Genomic DNA, 21,732 nt, shown 5'->3' on the forward strand with positions numbered 1-21,732 from the left:
TCATGCCAGCTGTGCCACAGATGGATTCCTGAGTAAGCAGGCTGCTTTGAAGAATATATGCAATTAATTTACTTGGGGTTTTATTGTCCAATAAAAGACTGTTATGGGGTAACAGGTTAAAATAGCAAGTTCTGTTAGCATTGTTCATATGTAGTGTTTTTCTTTGTCTTGTGCCAAAATGAAAGAGGATATTATTTATTATTATTATTATTATTATTATTATTATACAGGATTTATATAGCGCCAAAAGTTTGCTCAGTGCTTTTACATTTATAAGGAAGACATTACAATACAATTCAAAACAAGATTGGAAGGAGGGCCCTGCCCGTGAGGGCTTATAATCTAAAAGGGAGGGGGAAGTGATACATGAGGAGGTAGCTGCGTGGGGATGAATTGTTTGACAACGTGATGGTTAAGTGGTTAGGTTGAGGTGGGATAGGCTTCCCTGAAGACATGAGTCTTTAGGGGATCACCTAAAGCCAATCCTGGTTGGGGTTAAGAGTTCCAGAGGATGGGTGACTCTAGAGAAGTCCTGGAGGAGTTGACAAGGGAGCTGGAAAGCAGGAGGTCTTGGGAGGAGCTGAGGGGACGGTTAGGTTGATATTAGCATATAGTTATAATAGATATTACTATTAATAGTCATTGTTTTAAAATAACTTTGTATGTCCAGGTTTTTTTTAATGTGTCTACTATACACTACATTTGTAGTTCAAACATAAAGCCCACATTTGATACCGATCCTTCTTTCTATATACAGTAAACACTCTGTTATCCAGTGTTTAACTAGAAGTCCCCTGTGTACTTGCTGTTGTGCTGATCTGCGGCATGTACTATCCTGGAAAGAATCGTGTCTTTTGTCTTTGCTTTTGATTACGGCATTTCAATATTAACCGCTTGCCGGCCGTTGTAATTAAACGGCCGGCTGGGAGCTTCTTGGATGTGAGTGGGCATTTTTAGACTTCCTCTCGTTTGTCCCACCCGTGCCCGCCGCATCTGCTTCTACCCCTGTCATTCCCGGGCTTCGCTGTGCCTGGTGTGGGTCTAAGACCCAGCTCTGTCACCAGAGATCAGTACACAACTCCTCCACGTACTCTGAATGCAGGAAGTGATGTATATTACATAACTTCCTCATTCATCTGTCATTCTCCGGCTTTTGTAGCTGGAGAGAAGCTGATGAGGCAGATCTATGCTTCATCAGCTTTTTTGGGGGTCCATAGGTGACAGGAGTCTGAGAGACCCGTGATGTCTCCATAAAGCGGACCTGTCTGTGTAAATTGGCTATCACATGGGGGGCTTAGCCGAGAGTGGGTGTTTTTTGTTTAGACTTCCTTGCCTGTGCGGCTTCTTAACCCCCTATGTGATTAGCAATAAAGTTAATTGAAAAAAAGTTTTAAAAAAATTAGGTCAGGTGGTACTCATTTTGTCATTTTTGACAGACTGGCAAAGACGTGAAAATGGCATTGAAGTGGTATTTGTTTAACCTGTTTGTGTTGGTGCCATTAGTTGTTACGGCATGTTTATGGCCCCTTTTCTCCTACTTGGGCCCCTTTTCACATGTGCGATCTGATCACCTGTCAGTTTTTCAGGCGGATCTCATCGGAAGCCCAAAGTTGGTCTATTGGCAGCTGAATATAAGCAAACGTCCGTCCATTTACATACAATTTAGGTCTGGACAGAAAAATGGAGTTCATTTCGGCTGACCTGATCTTGAGGGATAGGGAGTAATCTGATGTTAATGGGCATATGTCTGTTTTATATCTGACTCTCCACAGACCTAACATGGATTTGTACAGCTCAGCTTTTTTCCCTCCATCGCAAGATGGAAGAAAAATATACGTCACAAGAATGACATCTGTTTTGGTTCTGCTCTGATCAGAGGATCTGTGCATGGAACAAACGGCATCCGTGTGAAAGAAGCCTTTATTTTATTAGAAATATGTCCTAATGGGAAGATCTATACACACGCACACACATAATCTACTCTGTAAAGGGTTTCTAAACCTCAAAACAGACACATCAACCCTTTGTTATGGTGGCTGCATTAGTTTATTTTTATTTTTTTCTTCAGGCTTATGTTCCTTTTTCATCTGGTTATCATACAAAAAACACACTTCCATTCCAAGGGTAGCTACATTTCTCTCCTCCACTGTATCCATGGAGGAGCCATGGTTGTCACCCTTGGATGCTCTCCTAATTTGAACTACAGACACATATTCCCTTCTTCCCCTGGTGAGCAGCGAGTTTGTAGTTTACGAAAGAGAGCTTGGAAAATAACATTATGATTTTCAATAATGGGTAAATTCAGCCCAATGAAAACTGAAGAATGTTACCATGTATTGGAAGTGTAAACACTGCAGTAAAACAGTTCACAGGAAGTGACATTGACAACGGCATTTCTGGCAGGAGCAGCTGGTATTTTCTGTCCTTTCTTGAAATGTTCTGAAAAATAAAAACTAAAGCAACCACCACATATAATGACTGGAAATCTGCAATATTTGACATTTTTGTTCTGGGGTTTAGATATCCGTTTAAGTATGACTGATACACGCACACTTGCTCAGTGAAGTGCTCATTTCATCTGTTTAACTTCAGGGGGAGTTTTCCCCATGTTCCCAAATACTGGCCCGGTGGTGAGGCCCGCAGGGGGAAGCAGTGAATGCCTTCGGGTCAGCGTGGTCTGCCGCGGCCTAAACGGTGTATACAAGGTTCACCCCTACAGAACATGTTCAGAACTGCTAAGTCTGTCATTTCTCTGCATAGGAGATGCAGTACTATCTAAAATCTCGTTCCCAGGAAAATAACGTGACTACAAATGTTCTTCTGGAAAGGAATACTTAGTAGTCATATCTATTTTGCCTGGATTATGGAGATAAGGCAAGGATGAGGTGAGGTCAGGTGTATGGACAGCGTAATGATGAGAGCTGGGGGCTGTGTTCTGATGCTTGTAGTATAGTATGTGAACCTCTGAATACTCGATGCAGACCTGATTTGTCCGCTCTCAAGCAGAGCAGGGATTGTCCGCATGCTTGTCTTTATTTGCCCTCTTTGTGACCTTGAAAATTGAATGCAATGCTTGTGCTTTGAAATGCTGTGATGGAAAACTGTATTTCAATTGCAGATTTGTCTTGGTTTTGTATTTGGGAAGAGTGGTTTCCAAATTCAGATTTCCTAGAAGGGGATATAAGTCTGGAAAATCTTAATGACATTCATTATCTAGTGACTAATAGGGTTATGTAACATCTACATTGTTCTTTTTAACACGTATTTCTAATGTGTAGTTTAAGCCTGCTCTGTTTTCTGTATTTAAAATGCAGCCATTGTAAACATTGATCTGATTGAAAGGCCGGCTATTGATTGGGAAGCTGCTGAAGTCTCTAGATGGAGGCAAGTGTTTTCCATGTACATTACTTGCAGTTTTAAAGGCCTGCAGTACAATGGAAATGATGATGGTGAATGAAAAATCAAACCTAAGGTACATGACTAGTCTCCAGTATTGTCTGTAGGCTGTCTGTAACCTTTTTTTCAGTTACCGACTTGTGCCTTGTTTTGATTTTGTGTCTGTATGAAGGCGGCAATCTTTGTAGGGGTGCAGGACTTGCCAGAGCTGCCTGCCTGATTACGGGTGAGGTAATGATTGGCACAGTCACGTGTCAGGAAGTGCAGTTAATCTGGAGTGATCCAAAACAATGTTTGTCGGGGCCTATTAAGTTAACAGTACAGGAGGTGCATTGCCATTTATTTCAATGGCACCCCAAATGCACCTCCCTTCTGCAAAGCGGTCAACTGCACCAAAATGTGCAGAACAGCAATACTGTGCATTGCGGTGCGGTTGAAAAAAATAGGGCATGTATTGTACAGGGTTTTGCGGTACCATGCGTTGCAGGTGGGAGGGGTGTTTGGGGTGCTATTCAAATGAATGGCAACATACCTCCCTAACTGTTAATGCCCACTGTAGGTGTGTTACGCAGTCTGTGCATTTAATCGCGTGGGCTTGGTGTGAACGGGCCCACGGGGTACTGCCTAGAGAAACATGGACTGGATTCACACCATTATGATGTAGTAAAGCACATTATCTGTATTGGTGTGTTGCAGTGCCATTCATTCTGAATGGCAAAACTTCTACCGTGCCTTAACCTCCATGGTGCACCTGCCTTGTAACGTGCCATAATTTACTGATATATACTTTGGTGTGCTGCCTTGGTTAAAAAAAAAATCCAGGTATGATTTTCTGTCCATTCATAATGCAGGTTAAATGGAGCAAAATCTACATGTCTGAATGGGCCCATAATACCCCTAGATCCTTGGTTCTCAACTGGTGGGTCGTGACCCAAAAGTGGGTCACGACCCCTTGTTCAGTGAGTCACCGCCTGTCTTCCACTTTTCTAGGTGAGTGGCTGCTCTGCCTCCCCCTAGCGCACTACTGTCAGTTCTCTCGTCAAGCAGCCATTGAAAATATGCTGCCCGGCGCCCAGTGTCAGCTTAAGGTGGGGTGGGATGGGGCTATGGCTGCAAGGGAGCTCCATCCATACGTGCATTGCTTACAGCTCCCTCATTTGTCCTGTAGAGGTGCCTGGACCGTAGTGACGTCACATTCTGGCTCTCTGCACCTCTACAGGGCACGCAAGGGAGTTGTACAAACACTGCACATACGGATGGAGCTCCACAACAGCACAGCAGCCCACATTGGACCCCAGGCTGAGGATCTTGTAAGGTAGGGAGACTGGGTGGACCTTAAAATTTTTTTAAAGTAAAACATATTTTGGAGTGTGTGTGTGTGAGAATGTGTATGTATGTCAGTGTCTTTGAGGGCCCGTGCACAGTACGTTAATCACACAGTCCCGTGCGATTAACGCACTGTACCATGCAATTGCACCATCTGTGCATTCTGGTGTGGGAGGTGTGTTGCTTTGCCATTGATTTGAATGGTACCCCAAACTCACCTACCACCCACAGTTTGTACACTCGCACTGGAACGTGCAGTACCCTAATGCCGTGCGTTCCATTGTAATGCGACTTGACCAAGAACAAAGGTGGGTCCTGAGGTTACACAGGTTGAGAACCACTGCCCTAGATGTTTCTATAAGCAGGCTTATCTTGGCATTTTGCATTCTGCTTCATTTTATTGTGCATACTATATCTGTCCCTCAAATGTATCTAAAACAATGGGCAGTGCATAAATCATCCATAAAAATTTCATTTTTTACCAATTTAAAGGGGAAGTAAATTGGGGTTTGCTACCCTGTTTCCCCGAAAATAAGACCTACCCCGAGCATATTTTTGATATAGATGTAGTTGTATTCCATTTACTATGATCTTTTTATGATTTTTAAGGCAGCTGTATGTATGACAGTAAATGTTTTTTGTTCCATGTTATGGTAATTTAATAAACTTGAGTAGAACAAAATATTGTAGCCAGAGACTGTCGGGCAACTGGCAAAATTACATAGCTGAAGGTGTTTACAGCTGCCGACAGTCAGCTTTTCACATGTAAACGTCCGTTTGATATAGCAGCCAGGAGTCTGCTTACAAGGTTCCACTTCTGCCGTCGTATGTCATAATTCTGCAGCAAAAGGGTTAATAGACCCCCTAATGCCTCCATAAAAAGGAACTGTAACCGGCACAATGTTATCACAGAAGTGCTATGTAACCCCCCTTGTGATGGCAATACAGAATATGATAAAAATAGTTTAAAAATAAAAGCTAATAAGATGTAAAACCAAAAGGACCCCTGCAAACGCATGTTTTCGGAAAAAAAAAGAAAATCTGCACACTTATGACAAGTGCATACGTATACGCCGGCTGCACCACACAGACATCGCTGCACACATTTTAGGGTTAGTTCACACCAGAAACTGCATCACAACTGCGTGCGTCTGCATAGTTGGATTGCGATTCCGTTTTGACGCGTTTTATGTGTTTTTCCCCCTGCATGTCCCTGGATGATGCCACAATCAATTGTTAATGCGTTGCGTTTTAGTGCGTTTTGATGCGTTTAGTGCAGTTGCATGTAAGTAAAATAGGACAAGCAGTACTTTTTCTGACTGCATTTGAATGGACTGCAATGGTGTGAATTAAGCACAAGAAAGCATTGGGATGTATTTTGACTGCAGCAGTTAAAATCAACGTACTGAATCACAACTGCATATGGTGTGAACAGGCCCGGAATGAGAGGACTAATTCTAACTCCATAATTTACGGTTAAATGTCGCTGAGGTTTTTAAATCCTCACCTGTGGACAATTTTGAGTGTTGTACTTTGTTGCTGTTTTCTTGGGCGCATGGACTTTTGAGGCTTTTTTGGGGTATTTATTTACATAGCACAGTCTCGTGTTTGTATGAGAAAATAAAATTTGTATTTGTGCACTAAAATGTATTTTTATTTATCTATCTTTTTCCCCTCAAAATATAGGTTTGATAAACAAATACCGTACGACAAACATTTACAACTCGCACCTTTTTATTCTACAGTGTCTCTGCTTTCAGGAAACGTATAACGTTTTGAGGGTTATAGATACTGTTTGGGCCAATAAATCTACAAATTGGTCTGACAACAAAACATAGTCTATCCCTACTACAGGTGTCGCTGCATAGCCCTGCCCAGGACCACAGAGCCTGTGTTGGAAAACCACCCTAGCTGGGTCCTGCACCTGCTGCTTATGCATGAGGTATCCTCTCTCCTTTCTATGTCTGCATTCAAAGTCCTCTGGATGGCTGGTCCTCCCATGAATACAGACCAGCTATGGAAGGGAATAGGGCACTGGTGTGCATGCTTGGGTGTAGTGTCTGCCAGGGGATTTTTTGTTTTGTTCCTGCAAAGCCTGTACAGGACCACCCAATGAAGATCTCTGGACCAGGGCTGAAGGTATTTTCCTTGTTGGCTTACACTAAGGTGGGGGAGCTTTAAAGGATGACTTCCCTAAAAACAATTGCAGCAGTTACTGTCCTACACTTATTGGTCAATGTTTGTCAGGGATCTGATTATGACGTTCATAGTATCGAGATAATTGTCTGACTAGGGGGTGTCTGCCTTAGCGGATCAAACTGTTTACTAGGGATGCACCAATACCACTTTTTTAAGACCGAGTACGAGTACCGATACTTTTGATCAAGTACTTGCAGATACCAATTACCGATACTTTTTCTTAAAGGGACAGGTCACATTTTTTCTAAAGCAATACAAACTAATGCTTTAAGGTCACTTTCTTAATATTATGATTCATGAGATGACGAGGGTGCATGACGCCGGCTTCCCGGCCAATCAGAATGCCGGGCGCTGCATCATTACACAGCGCCCGGCTTCTGGATTTGCTAGCTTCCTGACCAATCGGGAAGCCGGGCAGCGCGTCATTGCACGCTACCCGGCTTCCTGATTGGCTGGGAAGTCGGCTCCATGCTCTCTCATCACAAGTGACGAGAGAGCATGGAGCCGTTTCCTGGCCAATCAGGAAACCGGGCAGCGTATAATGACACGCTGCCCAGCTTCCTGATACAGGAAGTACTCGTGCTAGGTATCGAAGCATTTGGGCGAGTACGAGTACTCACCCAAATACTCGGTATCGGCACCGATACCGATACCGATACTAGTATCGGTGCATCCCTACTGTTTACTATTTTTTATTTTAGCATTATTTGAACAGACTGTACACTAAATTTGTGCCCGCACAGCAGCTCAGAGTACTGTGGTGTGCTGACAAGCGTTGCAGATGATGAGTTCACTGTGAAAAATGCATCATTGTGGGGGACATAGCCTTGACCTTTATGTTTTAGTATTGTGCTATGCAGCATTGTTTTTGATGTTTAGTACGGTAAATTAAGACCCTTGCCAGGTACCTGTTTGTTGTCTGTTAAATACCTGGTAGTGTTGTCATTGCATTAGAGAAATCTTTATCGGTGCTGTTTCTAGCACAATAACTCTAGTCAAACCGCTAAATTCACAGACCAAACACACACAGGTTTAGTTTAGTCTGTCATAGAGTGAACCTCATACTTCCCCCCTGCTGTTCTCTATAGTTTGAAAGCATTAGTGGGTGACCTGCACATTGCAGAGCCTCCAGTTCTACTGGCACTGCTTCACCTCTTGCCTTAACATTTGTCTTTTTGGTATATGTGATGCCAATCCCAAGCTATCACTTTTTCATGAAGGGCCCATTCACACCAACACATCACATCAATGTTAATACCGCGCTGGCATGGTTGTCTAGCACAACTCAATGCATATGATGTGAATGGGCTGTAATTGGTACACAATTTGTCTTATTTATTTCGTACCTGTCTTATGGCTGCATTTGATCTTCGAATGCTACCATGTTATTGTGGTCGTGGTCAGTGTAATGCCTATCTGAGAATACTATGTCAGAGTAAACGAGCACATTGGCCCTATAGGGTTGAAGAGATCATGTAGTACAGTATTTCTGTACACAGATGACCTTTACTCCCCCCTTGTGGTTTTTATACATCGACTAAATCTTTACCGGGGAGCGGTTACTGATAAGATCTATATGAGAACCTGATAACCTGCTCATATTGAATTGCTTCTCATGTAAAGAACTTGTAGTAGTCTTCTGAAGTGCGCTGCAGTTCACTGTTTTCTTGGCAACCATAAAATGTTGGTTTCCTTTGCTGCCTTTTTGTAAGGAAACCCTGGTTGCTGCAGTCCTATTCCTGCTGGTTTCCTGCTTCTATTTTGATTTTAGAATTGCTTGTAAAAAAAAAACCAAAAAAAACTCTGTACGCATAAATTCTTAATTGTTTAGACTTTCTAGACTGCTGCTGTGTCTCCGTGCCAGATCCAGCCCCAAAGAAAGCTGGAGGCATTGTCAGGGAGAGCTTAGTGCAGATACTTCTGATTTTTGTTTTGTACATTATTATAGTGATCCTTTCCATACACTGCACATTGTAAGGCAGCAACCGTAATAAACAGTTGAGTACTGAATGCTCCATCTAATGAAGTGGCAGTCGACTAGTAAATTTATAGAAGGCCTCATGCACAGCTCCCGTTAAAGTGTATTGAGTTGGGTAGCCCATTCATAGGCTGTAATGCATCCCAACACCTGAATATTACGTTCATGCTGTATATTGTTACTGCAACATATACACTGAAGAGAAAGTAGGTGTATAATAAGCCCCATGATTGGTGTTAGTGGCCGTAATAGTAACCCCATCCTTTTGGTTTTAGTGGCCAAAATAACAACCACCAGCATGTGTCGGTTGCTGCAATTAGAACCCCTGTCCCCATTTTTGGTGGTCAGTGTTATGCTATTTAAATCTCATTTTATTACCAAAGCTGTTGGCCTCTTCTTGCAGTGATGGTCAGTGCCGTGTCCTTTTAACCACTTTAGTTTTTAGCAACTGAAAACATGTGGAAAAAGTCGCCATCGTGCCAGTGTGTGCTCTTGTCAATCTAACCCCCCCCCACCACCACTAGTGAAAGGGGAGGAAAGCTCTCCTAAAGTAAAACGCATACGCTCACTTTACCAGCTGCGCTATGTTACATAAGTCACTCTAATTATAGCCTAACCGTTTAACCAGCAGACTTAGATTTTAGAGTAAATATATGGGGGTGCAAAATTTCGTAAACATGCTGGTGGGAAGAGTTGCAAGAAGAAGCATTTTTTGCCATTTTATTACCAGTAAAAACCAAGGAAATGCAATTAATTTTTTATCAAAATGTTCTACCAAATGAAAGCCCCCCCCATCTGTCTGTCAGTGAGTTGAAAAGTTTGCTCACTTTAATGATGTCACCAAGACTGACTGGGGTTAGACAGGTATAGTCCATCAGAGCGGCTGACTCATAGGATCTGAGTGAGTTTCAAAGCTGCCTCCTTCGACTGAGCGTGCAATACCCTGACATGGCAAGCTGGGAACAGGTTGGTGGGGGGCTGGACTAGGGGGCACAGCTGCCACCGTGCTGGGAATATGGGCAGGCAGTACAGGTGGGCATCACTGCTAAAACTACTGGTGACCTACAGGTGGCAGACCACTCATAGAAAGCAGACGGGCTATGTGTTGAGCACCACTAATTTGAGGTATATTCAAATGCCCTGTAAGCGCTGAAGCCCAGGGGTCACTGATATGCAAATATGGACTTTGTTTCATGAAGTCAATAGCTGGCATTTCTTCCTCCCACAAAATCCAGACCATTCAAACTGAGCTGCACTGCTAAACAGGAGAATGGTGTACAGTTCACAAGAGTTGTACCCCTTTCTCCTGTCTGGCTAGCTTTATACAGCTGTAAACGCATATATTTCAACCACGGATTTGGTGGTTTTCCCAGTATTCCATGTTGTTGGCTTTTTTACTTTTTCCAGGAGTCTCTTGTTTGTGGATAGAAAACAAATTCTGCTCTTCGGGTAGCACCCAGCTTATGAGAGGTTGATGCATTACAGCAAACGCTTATTTCATCTTCCTAGTAAATGGATAGGCTGCGTTCTTTAGCATCCCAGTCTGTCTGCCTTGGCTGTATAAATTGCAAGTCTAGCGATCAATGATATGCAAATATGGTTTCCTTGAGATTACTGCATTCTATCTCACAACGTGGTACATCACTACTTGCATTACTTGCACAGCAATGCCTGCTGTTGTGGCACTGTGCATTGCAACACACAGCCGCCGGGGAGGTGTATTTGAATGCCGTTCACAATGAGCGAGTGCTGCATTGAGTCGTGTGATGACGTGAGCGAAACATATGGAAAAGCGCTCCTTTAGTGCAACACTATGGTGTGACTGGGTCCTCACAGACATGGCTTCTTACCTGCATTGTTTTCATATTCCTACACATGGAAATAGACTTGAACTTTTTCGCTGGTCATACAGCAGGAGAATTTAATTGGAAGAAATTTGTTTTTGCCATAGTAATGATAAAATCTTTTTTCTTTTGGGGGAAGCTCCATTCATTTCCAATATGGATAATTAACATCAAAAGCAGTTTTGAACATTTGTCAAGTCTCTGATGACCTTATGGAGTGTTCTGATAAGATTTTTCATGAACGTTTCTATAAAAATCTACCTGTGTATAGCCAGCTTTCATCTTCAGCCTTAAAGGAGAACTATGAAAATCACTCATCCTCATAGTTCGGGCCGACATGTGACAATGAAACTGTCACACGTCGGCTCAATAGATCAGGAATTGAGTGAGCGCAAACACTCGCTCACTTTTCGATCATGTCCCTGCAGAGTGTCAGTCACTGCTCCCTGCAGGGATTCTCCCCTCTCTGATCCTCCAGCACTAACTGGAGGAATGGGCAGGGGAGGGGGCGGGCACAGTTGGCTCTGCCTCTAGATAGACAGAGCCAGCTGTCACTCACGCAGCTTGGTGGATTTCGACAGCATTGCCGGGATCCGGCCCGGCTGTTGCTCGCCGTATACTGAGCTTTGGGTCATATGAGGAGGTTAGTATATGTCCTCCCGTGACACTAAAGAGAACTATGGGGAAAAACACTTACCCCCATAGTTCTCTTTCAATGTTCATTCATATCGATGTTCATTCCCTGATCTGGTTTCCTAGGGGGGTTTGTATTTTACTATTCCTCTTTGTACATTTTATATTCCTGTCTTGGGCATCATTTTACTTTTATTTTTGGTGAAGACGCAGTGTACATTCACAATGTGGTAGAATTGAACTGGGTATTTGTAAACACCCTTCTTGCTGCAATTGGTCTGGCAGGTGTACGCAGAAGTTAGTGTACACTCCGTTACTAAGTACGTCTCGGCACATCTCCGGTCTCCTTCCTTGCCCTCATATCTGTTACTTTCTTGCACATGACTGGCTGACTACAGCTTTCTTTTGCTTCTATTCCCAAACATTGTAATCTGATCGCCTGAAGCTTTTGCTGGACTCTGCTACACCTACGCACTTTCCTGCTTCCCACTCAGAGGACTTAACTATGACAGCAAAACAGTGCCTTATGTTCTGTAATAAATCCATTATGCACTCATACAAGTTATCTGACATGACATCATATACAGTGATTTATTTCAGCAGTCGGCCAACCGGCAGCCAAATTTGTTACCCTCACTTTCTGGCTACAGAGTGTGACCTGACAGTAACCGTTAAATATGTCGCCTTTATTTCACAGGATGTCAGAGAAATACAAATGTATGTCGTGCTATGAGAATGTTTGATCATCTCCTAGATGTAGGCTCTTTATTTTTGTGAAGGATTTTGCTTAGTCTAGGGCTGCAATGGTGCTTTTTAGCAGTTTGATTGAGCTACTAGAATCTCATTGCTTTTAATATGAGTTACTACACGAGATTTTCAGTAGTGCAACCCAGCTATCGATCTCCCATGATTGCACAATATTGCAGAAAGTATTAATATAGCAATTAATCTTCTTTTCCTCCATGGACTTAAATGAGAGCAGGAGATTAGAGGCTTAAGAAAGTGAACACTGAAAGCTGGGCTCCAAAAAAAAAAAAAGCTGGCTTAGGGAGAAGGACTGGTTATCAGTATTGGGCATCGACCGATATGGATTTTCCGATACCGCTTTTTGGCCACCTCCAGGACAATAACAGATGTTCTGTTTATATTCTGTTTACATCCAGCTGCTCCAGCAGCTGAATGTAAATAGCAGACAGTCGCCTGGTATCGGTTGACCCTTTTCTTTTGTTTTCTTTCTTTGTATTCTGACAGTGGCAGCTGTCAGAATACAAAGAAAAAAACAGCAGAATGCAGCGGAAGAATTTAGCTGCGCTATCTGCTGATTTCCCCTGCCATCTGGGTTGTTTTTTCTTTTTTTGACAGCGGCTTCCGTCAAGAGTTAGCATGGGAATGAATAGCTAGGCTGCTATTGGCTATTTCAAATTGATAGCCAGAGAGTGGCACCCACTGTGCGAATTTCGGCTGGTTCTTCAAGAACCGACTGATTTGTTGCACAGTGTTTATTATCGGTAATATTGGTCACTGGAGATCCCTGCTGATCGAATCCGATCAGCAGGGATCTCCAGTGACATCATTTACCATATATGGACTTTCCCATTTGTAGTAAATGCTGAAGAGAGAGAGAGAGAGAGCTCCTTCCCCTCTGATCAGCGATCCACGATCATTTTAGTATGCCAGTGTCAGCAGGGAGAGAGAGAGGGGGGAAGGAGCTGGCACACGGGGACGTGCAGGTAAGGAGAGAGCTGCTGCGCATGTCCATATATTGGTGGACGCGCAGCAGCTCTCAAGAATCATACGTCGGGATGTTTTCTCATTGTGGCGCTTTGCCCCACCCACCACCTTAAATAAGGTTTTACAGCCTTCCTGTGCATTTTGGCTAATTAGAGTAAATTACATTATTTACTTATTTAGCCTAAGGAATGCATTAAGAAAAAAAAGAGAACCCCATAGTTCTCTAAGTGTAGATGGAGGAATCTGTTGCACCTTTTCCATCTGACCATAGAAAATCTGCATTTAAATTGTAAGGTGTGTGGGCAGCTTCACAATCACTAATTTAGGAGATTTTTTGGTGATTTATCTAGTGTTGCCTGCTGTGTGGTCTTTGTACTAAGCATCTCTAGCAATCAAATCGGACAAATAATGAGCTTCCCTTCAGCAAGTCTGTGTCCTACCCATGTAGTAGTAGTGCAGACTTTGGTCAGTTTAGTTCCATCATGAACTATAGCAGGGGTAGCCAAACTCCGGCCCTCCAGCTGTGGTGGAACTACAAATCCCACGAGGCATTGCTAGATTCTCAGACATGACTACCAGAGAGATGCATCATGGGAATTGTAGTTTCACCACAGCGGGAGGGCTGGAGTTTGGCTACCCCTGAACTATAGTATCTGTGTAAATGTTCCCGCGTATACCACCTGGAACTCTGGGGTAGATTACATCCTGGTGCTACACCTCTCCCCCACCGGTACATGAAACCAGTTATGTCTTGTCACTTTTTTCAGATGTGTGAAATAGACCTACTAATAAAAGGCGCCTGCCTGTCCTGTTCTCGCATCCTTCCCTACCACACCATGGGACGTACCACAGTCATGTCTCCCACTGATTTGAAGGACTTTAGTTGCACAGGTACCATAGGTACTACTTTTATTTTCTAGTAGAAAGGAAAAACTTTAACCAGTTTAGAAACTGTTTGTGATAATAAGAGCCAATTACAACAAGCTTTGGTCTAGTCAGGTACCTGGCATGCAAAATTCGGTATATAGTTCTGTATGCCAGTACAAAGGTAGAGCGGAGTGTTTGATTGGACCTTCTGGAAATTCACTAGAATACATTTTTATATCTTTATTATCTATTCTTGATACCAAAGTACTCTGTAATTGGCCAGATTTACAATCGCACGAGGAAGTGCCGTTATCACTACTGTTGTACGCACTGCAGTTCTTCTCTGCTTAGTGCAAGCTGTGGATTAAAGCCGAGCAGATTCTGCTGTACAAGTACATAGTGACATAGTACATCAGAATAAGAAACTATTTTGGGCTTAATCAGTCTTGGCCTATTTCTGTGCAAAAATAAGCCACATGCTTGAAGTTCAACACAACTGTTACGGGGTTGTGACAGGCTGAATGCAGAGACTTGGTCTTGTGCCAGGGATGAATAGTGATTGTACTGGAGCACTGGAAGAAACAGAAAATGGTTTACATTGTTCTGCTCGGCAAACAAAGCATTTCCCTCAAGTACATGGGCTGGGATCTAGTGTGCAGGCTTCAGGCAGACTTTTCTACTGGGCTTGAACATCTTTCATGGAGAAAATATATAAACAAAAATACACTGTGCTACCTGTATGTATGTAATTAAACTGCTCCCTTAAATCCCCAACAATAATAAAACAAAGTCCAGTGTAATGTGTTCCCTAAATGTGACACAATCCTAGTCACAATTGCTTCACTTCAGTGGAGTCCACTCTGCTCCTGTGTGCCTTCACTACGCACTCACCGAAAATGGTGGACCATATAATGAAAATGGTCAAACAGCGCTCTTTCTCTATTATCCTCCGCACTGATACTCACACACTGAAAGGCGGATTCTCCAAACAACAAGTCATCTATGTAATTACATAGCTCAGGAGCAAGGCAGAAGCATCGCATAGTATAAAATCCTTCTGACCGTTTATTGGAAACATACACGATCCATGACAACACCGTCTGCCATAAATACAATCCTCTGCTCGACTCCTGGTACTATCCAGCGGCTCCTTAGCTACCCCTTCAGATAAGGAAGCCAAGAGAGTCCCATACTTTATAAGGTGTAAGAAGCGTACCAAACATAGCAGCAGCTTGTACACGGCTGGAGAAAATACTATTCCAGGCTTCCCATTTGCAGGTCACATGTCCTAAAGCCAAGGCATTGGTCACATAAGCTCTACTGATGGGGAGGATCGTATAATGTGATAGAATTCTCTCTACAAAAAAGCATTTCAGCTCTTGTATGATGCTGTTCATTCTTCATGGTTATAATTAATCTGTATTATGTTAAGTTGAGATGGAAGGGGGGTTTGAACAGACCCAGGCAAATATGGGAAGCAGTTGGACACCAAAGAAAAAAAAGCAACATGGTACCGTGGACCCCCAGACTCCACTTATAATGGAAAAATTACTCTTGTGGATGAACTCTCTAAATGAGCTTGTTTTCACTCATGCCACATATGGAGATTTGTATGCTATTAATTAATATACTTGGAATGTAAACTGTTGACTGTTTCATTCGGGAGAAAAGTTGTATCCATAGAGTGTAGATTACTTTGGTTCAGATATGTACTGGAATATAGGCTACACGCCAATCATATGACAAGATCCGGTTGCCAAACCATTCAACCAACATCTTGCCATAAGATTATATGTGTTTTTGTTTTTTTAAGTAAATCTGTGCCTCCAATTTTGTGGCGGTTTCCTAGGCGATCACCTTAGTTAAAAGATCTGTTCACCCAAAAGAGTTATAGGCAGAATCTAACCAGGTTCACCCTCCTGGTTTATTCTTTTCTGAAAGGGTTATATATTCAGAATGATTAGCAGAGATCCACCTTAAGGACTTGTTCACACCATCTCCAGACCAGAGTATGTTTTGTCCACACCTGAAATGCATCCCACTGTATTCCTTTGGTATTTCTGGGTTGTTCACACCAGTGCCGTCAATTCCGGTATGGGGGAAAGAATCCTGCATGCCCTGTTTTTTTTCTTCTGGTCTGGAACGCACAAATTCATCACAAATGCATGTACACGCTCTGGACCCCACGTGAAAGCCAATTTTAAGCTAAACGCTCTGCATATGCAGAAATGCATCCCGATCTGGTCTGGACATGGTGTGAACAAGCTGTTAAGTGACGCTATACCGTATGCCCTCCTATTTATTTTTTTGGTTGACAAAGTCCCGGCAACTAGAGATAAAAATGCACATTTTGCCTTTGCCCTAGTTGGATGCTTACATGTCGAAGTCTGACTGTGATATTTATGAATGCTGTTCATGGATTTTGTTCTCTCTGCTTCTGGCAGAGCTCTGGTCATTCTTGTGATATTTTGGGCCTTGCATTTTTTTATTTAATTTTTTGCAGATATTTATTTAGTCTGTTTTCTTTGGAAGGCTTCTGAGACACTGAAAATGTTGGTGTATAAATGTAATATTGCCACAGTGATGTAGCATCCAGGGGCAAGGATTGTGAACCTACGTGTGAATTGTCATTTTACAGGACATTTCCATCATGACATAAATGTAGCTGTGCTTCATGCACCCAGGAACCCGCAGCAGGGACTCCTCTGACCTCGCAATTTTTACTTATTTCTTAACTTAAAGGAAACGTCATTAGAAATAAACTTTTACGTATGAATTCACTGCTTATTCTAACCAACTTGCATGATGCGCATATAATGTTGCCAATGGACCAGGTGGAGGATCTTCCTGTATAGGTGCATGATAATGTGCATATAATGTTACCAACGCACTAGTTGGAGGATCTTTCTGTATAAGTGCATGATGTGCATATAATGTTACCAATGGACAAGGTGGAAGATCTTGGTGTATAGGTGAATGATAATGTGCATATGATGTTACCAATGGACAAGGTGGAAGATCTTGGTGTATAGGTGGAAGATCTTGGTGTATAGGTGGAAGATCTTGGTGTATAGGTGGAAGATCTTGGTGTATAGGTGGAAGATCTTGGTGTATAGGTGGAAGATCTTGGTGTATAGGTGGAAGATCTTGGTGTATAGGTGAATGATAATGTGCATATAATGTTACCAATGGACCAGGTGGAAGATCTTGGTGTATAGGTGAATGATAATGTGCATATAATGTTACCAATGGACCAGGTGGAAGATCTTAGTGTATAGGTGTATGATAATGTGCATATTATGTTACCAATGGACCAGTTGGTATAAGGTGCTTCACTTTGTCATAACTTTATCTGTCAGTGTATATGGAAAAGCTAAACATTTTAGATGATTTTGGTTCCTGGGATTTGAACAGCCATGTAACATTGCTCCTTCTTAGCATGGACTCTCTGCACCTTGTTTGACAATATATAGTAACAGGAATTGAGGCCTTGGTGACCATCCCAGGCCAGAATCTTTTGAGCTAATAAAAGTAACGGTAGGTGTTGGCATTTAGGGGTGCTCCCAATGAGCTGACGTGATTTGCACAGAGCATACCAAGCCAGCATTGACTTTGACAGCAGGTTTGGTAAGGAGGCTGTGCGATTTGCAGTAATGAGGAGCAGAGTGCAGTAAAACATAGAAACTTATCAGATTTGTTTTTTCATGATGGGGAGGTCAGTAAGAGATGCACTTTTAATGTGTGTAACGTCACGTGTGCTGGCCTGTGATCATCCTTCAGGAAATATCCTTTTATTCATTTGTAACTTCTTCTCTCAGCACTTAGCGTGAAAAGCTTTTTATGCACTTTTTCTAATGGAATTTTTTCTTTCTTTTCCTTTTTCCAGCTTCCTGACAGATACAGTCATCTATCCTTGGGAGTGTCACGATGACGGAGCATGGCATAAAGTGGGCTTGCGAATATTGTACTTTTGAGAATTGGCCATCTGCTATCAAGTGCACCATGTGTCGTGCTCAGAGACCCAGCGGTGCCATTATCACAGAGGAGCCCTTTAAAAGTAGCAGTTCTAATGTGGGTACCATGGAGAGAGGTGGTGGGAGTCCCTTAATTTGCCCCGATTCCAGTGCTCGACCACGTGTAAAGTCCTCCTTTAGTGTGGAAAATAGCAGTAAATGGTCCTGTCAACTGTGCACCTACCTGAACTGGCCCAGAGCCATCCGATGCACTCAGTGTTTGTCCCAGCGTAGGACACGTAGCCCAACAGAATCTCCCCAATCCTCTGGATCGGGGTTAAGACACGTACCTGGCCCCATTGACCCATGCGAGGAATATAACGACCGTAATAAAGTGCACATTAAAGGTCAACATTGGACTTGTTCTGCTTGCACATATGAGAACTGTGCCAAAGCAAAGAAATGCGTGGTGTGCGACCATCCTACTCCAAACAACATGGACGCTATAGAGCTGGCAGACACAGACGAGGCTTCCTCCATCATTAATGAGCAGGACAGAGCTCGCTGGAGAGGGGGCTGCAGTAGTGGCAACAGCCAGCGCCGCTCTCCACCCATGTCCAAACGTGATTCCGACATGGACTTCCAAAGAATTGAACTGGCTGGGGCTGTGGGCAGCAAGGATGAGCTAGAACTGGACCTCAAAAAGTTAAAGCAAATAAAAAATCGTATGAGGAAGACTGACTGGCTGTTTCTGAATGCGTGTGTGGGTAAGTGGTTTTCTCTTTAACACGATGTTGGCTTTCTGCTGTAATGTCATCAATCCGTTGTAAAGTGCTCTTTAAATAGACACCATGGGGAGAGTGTTGTCATTAAAAAGGTTTAGTCCAAGCAAAGTGCACTGTTAAATGTGTGCTTGAGTAGACTCCTCCCACCTTACATCCTTCAATCCATCCTTGCATCTCCCGGGCACCTGTGTATATTCTGGACGCCCCAGCAGAAAGGCATCTGCACATCCGTTTACAGCTTAGCTTATTGTAGCCATTATGGGACTCTAGCGCTCCTATGGTTGTGTGTTGTGTTTTTTTCCCCCCACATTCCTGAAACGGCAGCAAGCTTATATTACCGGGATTGGCCAAGCTGTGAATTCTACATTTTAAAGATCTTGGTGATTGTATACAACACTTTGGAGATGATTTTAAAAACTTCCGCCCAGCCATAAACGGGTCGAGTGCTGTTCACACAACATTCCCACCACTAGATGTACCCAAGAAGCAAAGGCATTTCCTATGCTCTTCGGCTCCATCCAGTGGCAGGAACGCTGTGCCAATGGCATTCGTCCAACCATGTGCTGGGACGTTTTTAAAAATAGCTGCCTTTTATGTTTTGACATTTAATGGGAGCCTGTTCTTTGCTTGGCATAGACGGCATAATAGGTTGCCTTGACAGCAGTTACCAAAAGTTTGCTTTCGTTCCCTCTATTCCCCAATCACAGCTCCTGAGAAGTCTGTACTTTCAGGTGTCGAGAGTTCAGCTTTCGGCAGCGTTTGATGTCTAAGAAACATCACAGCTACTGTGTATAAAATGCTAAGTTGCAGTTTTGACTTTAGATGCACTTTAGTGTAGTCTATTGCACCTTACCAGTCCCTTTTTAGATGTAGTGGCTGCATTGGTTTTCTTTTTTGTAGGGTGCCAATGTTCGCCTATCATACTGCATCTACGAAGAGACAGCATTGTTGAGCTGAGGACAGTGCAGCACAGGAAGTTAGCAGCTGGCGTAATTTCTGGCAGGATTAACAAGGTTTGGGAGGGGGGGGGGGGTTTCTTATGAAAGGGAAAAAATTAAGTTAATGGTGCTACACCTTTTTGGTATATATTTTAAGTGTGAGGATGGTAAAATCTTCTCTTCCCACAGCCTAGAGCCAGCGTGGGACACGGCAGTGCTCACTCACCAGTTCAAAGCCTGTGAGCTTAGGGATCAAGCGACGATTGATCGCTCAGCTCTTGGTGTCTTCTCCTGTCATTCACTGGCCCCGCATGGTTTCCTCTCTGCTCCTCCAGCTACAAGGGCTGTTGGGGCGTTTAAAATGTCGTATTAGACACATTTTGTTAAACAAGCTGACTATTGAAAGGTCAGTCATATGTTCAGCATGCCCCGTTTTTGCATAATGTATGAGAAGTTTGTGAAAGCAACTTTTGCTGTCTGCCTTCCGGCCCAGTTGATTCCTAATGTTTGTTTTTCTAGTTTGTTTTTCTAGTTTTCTTTAATAGTCTTTATCTTCAGCTTTACCATACGTAAGGGTGTACATTTTGTTTGGAGGAAATTATGCTGTAGTTTTCCCAGGGAGGGAGATGACTCCACTCACTAAGTAGAGAACACTACACGCCTAGTGGCAGCCAAAAAGCAATCTAAATACACACACAGCCAGAGGTTTATCTTGCTGTACAACAGTCAGGCCACAGAGGTTTTCCTTTGGTTTGATGGCAGGATTGTATGGGATCACACCTTAAATGCTCCCTGCCAGGGGTTACCTTTTTATAAATTGCTTATCCAGTTTTGTGAAGGATCGTCAATCCCAAACTTAAGAGAACATGTGAGGCAGCATTTGGTATGATAAAGAGACGCGTGCATTGGGAGAAAGCTAAGACCTACCCCCATATTTTACACTGTGACTGAAAGACTTGGGGCAATGTGGCTTGAAGTATTGAGACATCTGTCCTTAAAGGACAATTAAACCCTTGCGCTTTTTTGCATATATCTACTGCAAGCAAGTAGTAGATGTATGCAAAAACATGAAAAAAAAGTTACCGAACAGGTAAAGTTACTAAACATGTCTCTGCCGTGCGCTCCCATCCAAAGATCTGAAGACACTCGGGCGGCCGTTAAAGGATCATGGGGCGGGCGCATGCGCGGTAGAGATCTTCGGGCGGGAGAAGAGGAGAGAGAGACAAAGGGGAATTTATCAAAACTGGAGCATACAAAATCTGGAGCAGCTGTGCTTGGCAACCAAGCAGCATCATCTTTTAGTTTTAAACCAACTTAACAGGGAAGCTGATTGGTTGCCATGGGCAACTGCTCCAGTTTTGATAAATTCCCCTCACAGGGTAAGTCAATGCACGCAGCGTGCACCCGCACAGACACCGTGGGACACAGAAGACACTGCAATCGGCGCGGGATCAGGGACTCCTGAAGACTACTGGAAAGAAGATGATCAGATCAAGAGGCATCAAGAGCTGTGCTGCAGCTGAAATGGATCCTGACTATTGTCTGGATCCACCACACCACCTGATTGACGGCTGGCTCAGCCTCTCTATAGCCAGAGCCAGCTGTGCCCACCTCTTTCCCGTCTGTCCCTCCAATCAGTGCTGGAGGAACGGAGAGGGGAATCTGTGCGTGTCAGTCACCGCTCTCCGCAGGGTGAAGATCGGGAACCAAGTGATCGGCGGTATGTAATCGCTCAGTTCCCGATAAATAGAGCCGATCTGTGCCCGCTTCAGTGTCACATGTCGGCTCCAATTATGGGGATGAGGGTATTTCACTCACCATAATTCTCCTTTTAAGGGGATTAAATAACCTTTTTGCCAGTCTGACCTCAAAGTGAAGTTCTGCCCTGTCATGATGGGACAGCAGGGGACAGGGCAATGGAAGTTGGTGCTGGGAGAAAGATCAGCCGCAGGGAGCCTAAAGGCAATAATGGTGACTCGTCCTTTGACCTCTGCTTGTCTTTTTTTTTTTTTAGCAAAGCGTTCACAGTATTCATGGAATGAAAGCATTGTCCTCTATTTGTTTCCCACCAGAAAGTTTACA

At 43.3% G+C, this 21,732-nt stretch overlaps 1 protein-coding gene across 1 annotated transcript in view; it reads left to right on the forward strand.

The window, feature by feature from the left end:
• ZRANB1 (zinc finger RANBP2-type containing 1) overlaps positions 1–21,732 on the forward strand; it is a 53,150-nt gene that overhangs the window by 13,389 nt on the left and 18,029 nt on the right. Inside the window, exon 2 of the mRNA XM_018553700.1 lies at positions 17,861–18,694. Within this exon, the coding sequence (XP_018409202.1) occupies positions 17,902–18,694 (793 nt within the window). The 5' untranslated portion in view covers positions 17,861–17,901. The remainder of the gene's footprint in view (positions 1–17,860; positions 18,695–21,732) is intronic.

The sequence above is a fragment of the Nanorana parkeri genome, unplaced genomic scaffold (genome assembly GCF_000935625.1).
Source record: "Nanorana parkeri isolate BGI_ZX_2015 unplaced genomic scaffold, ASM93562v1 scaffold127, whole genome shotgun sequence".
In the NCBI taxonomy this organism is placed as follows: Eukaryota; Metazoa; Chordata; class Amphibia; order Anura; family Dicroglossidae; genus Nanorana; species Nanorana parkeri.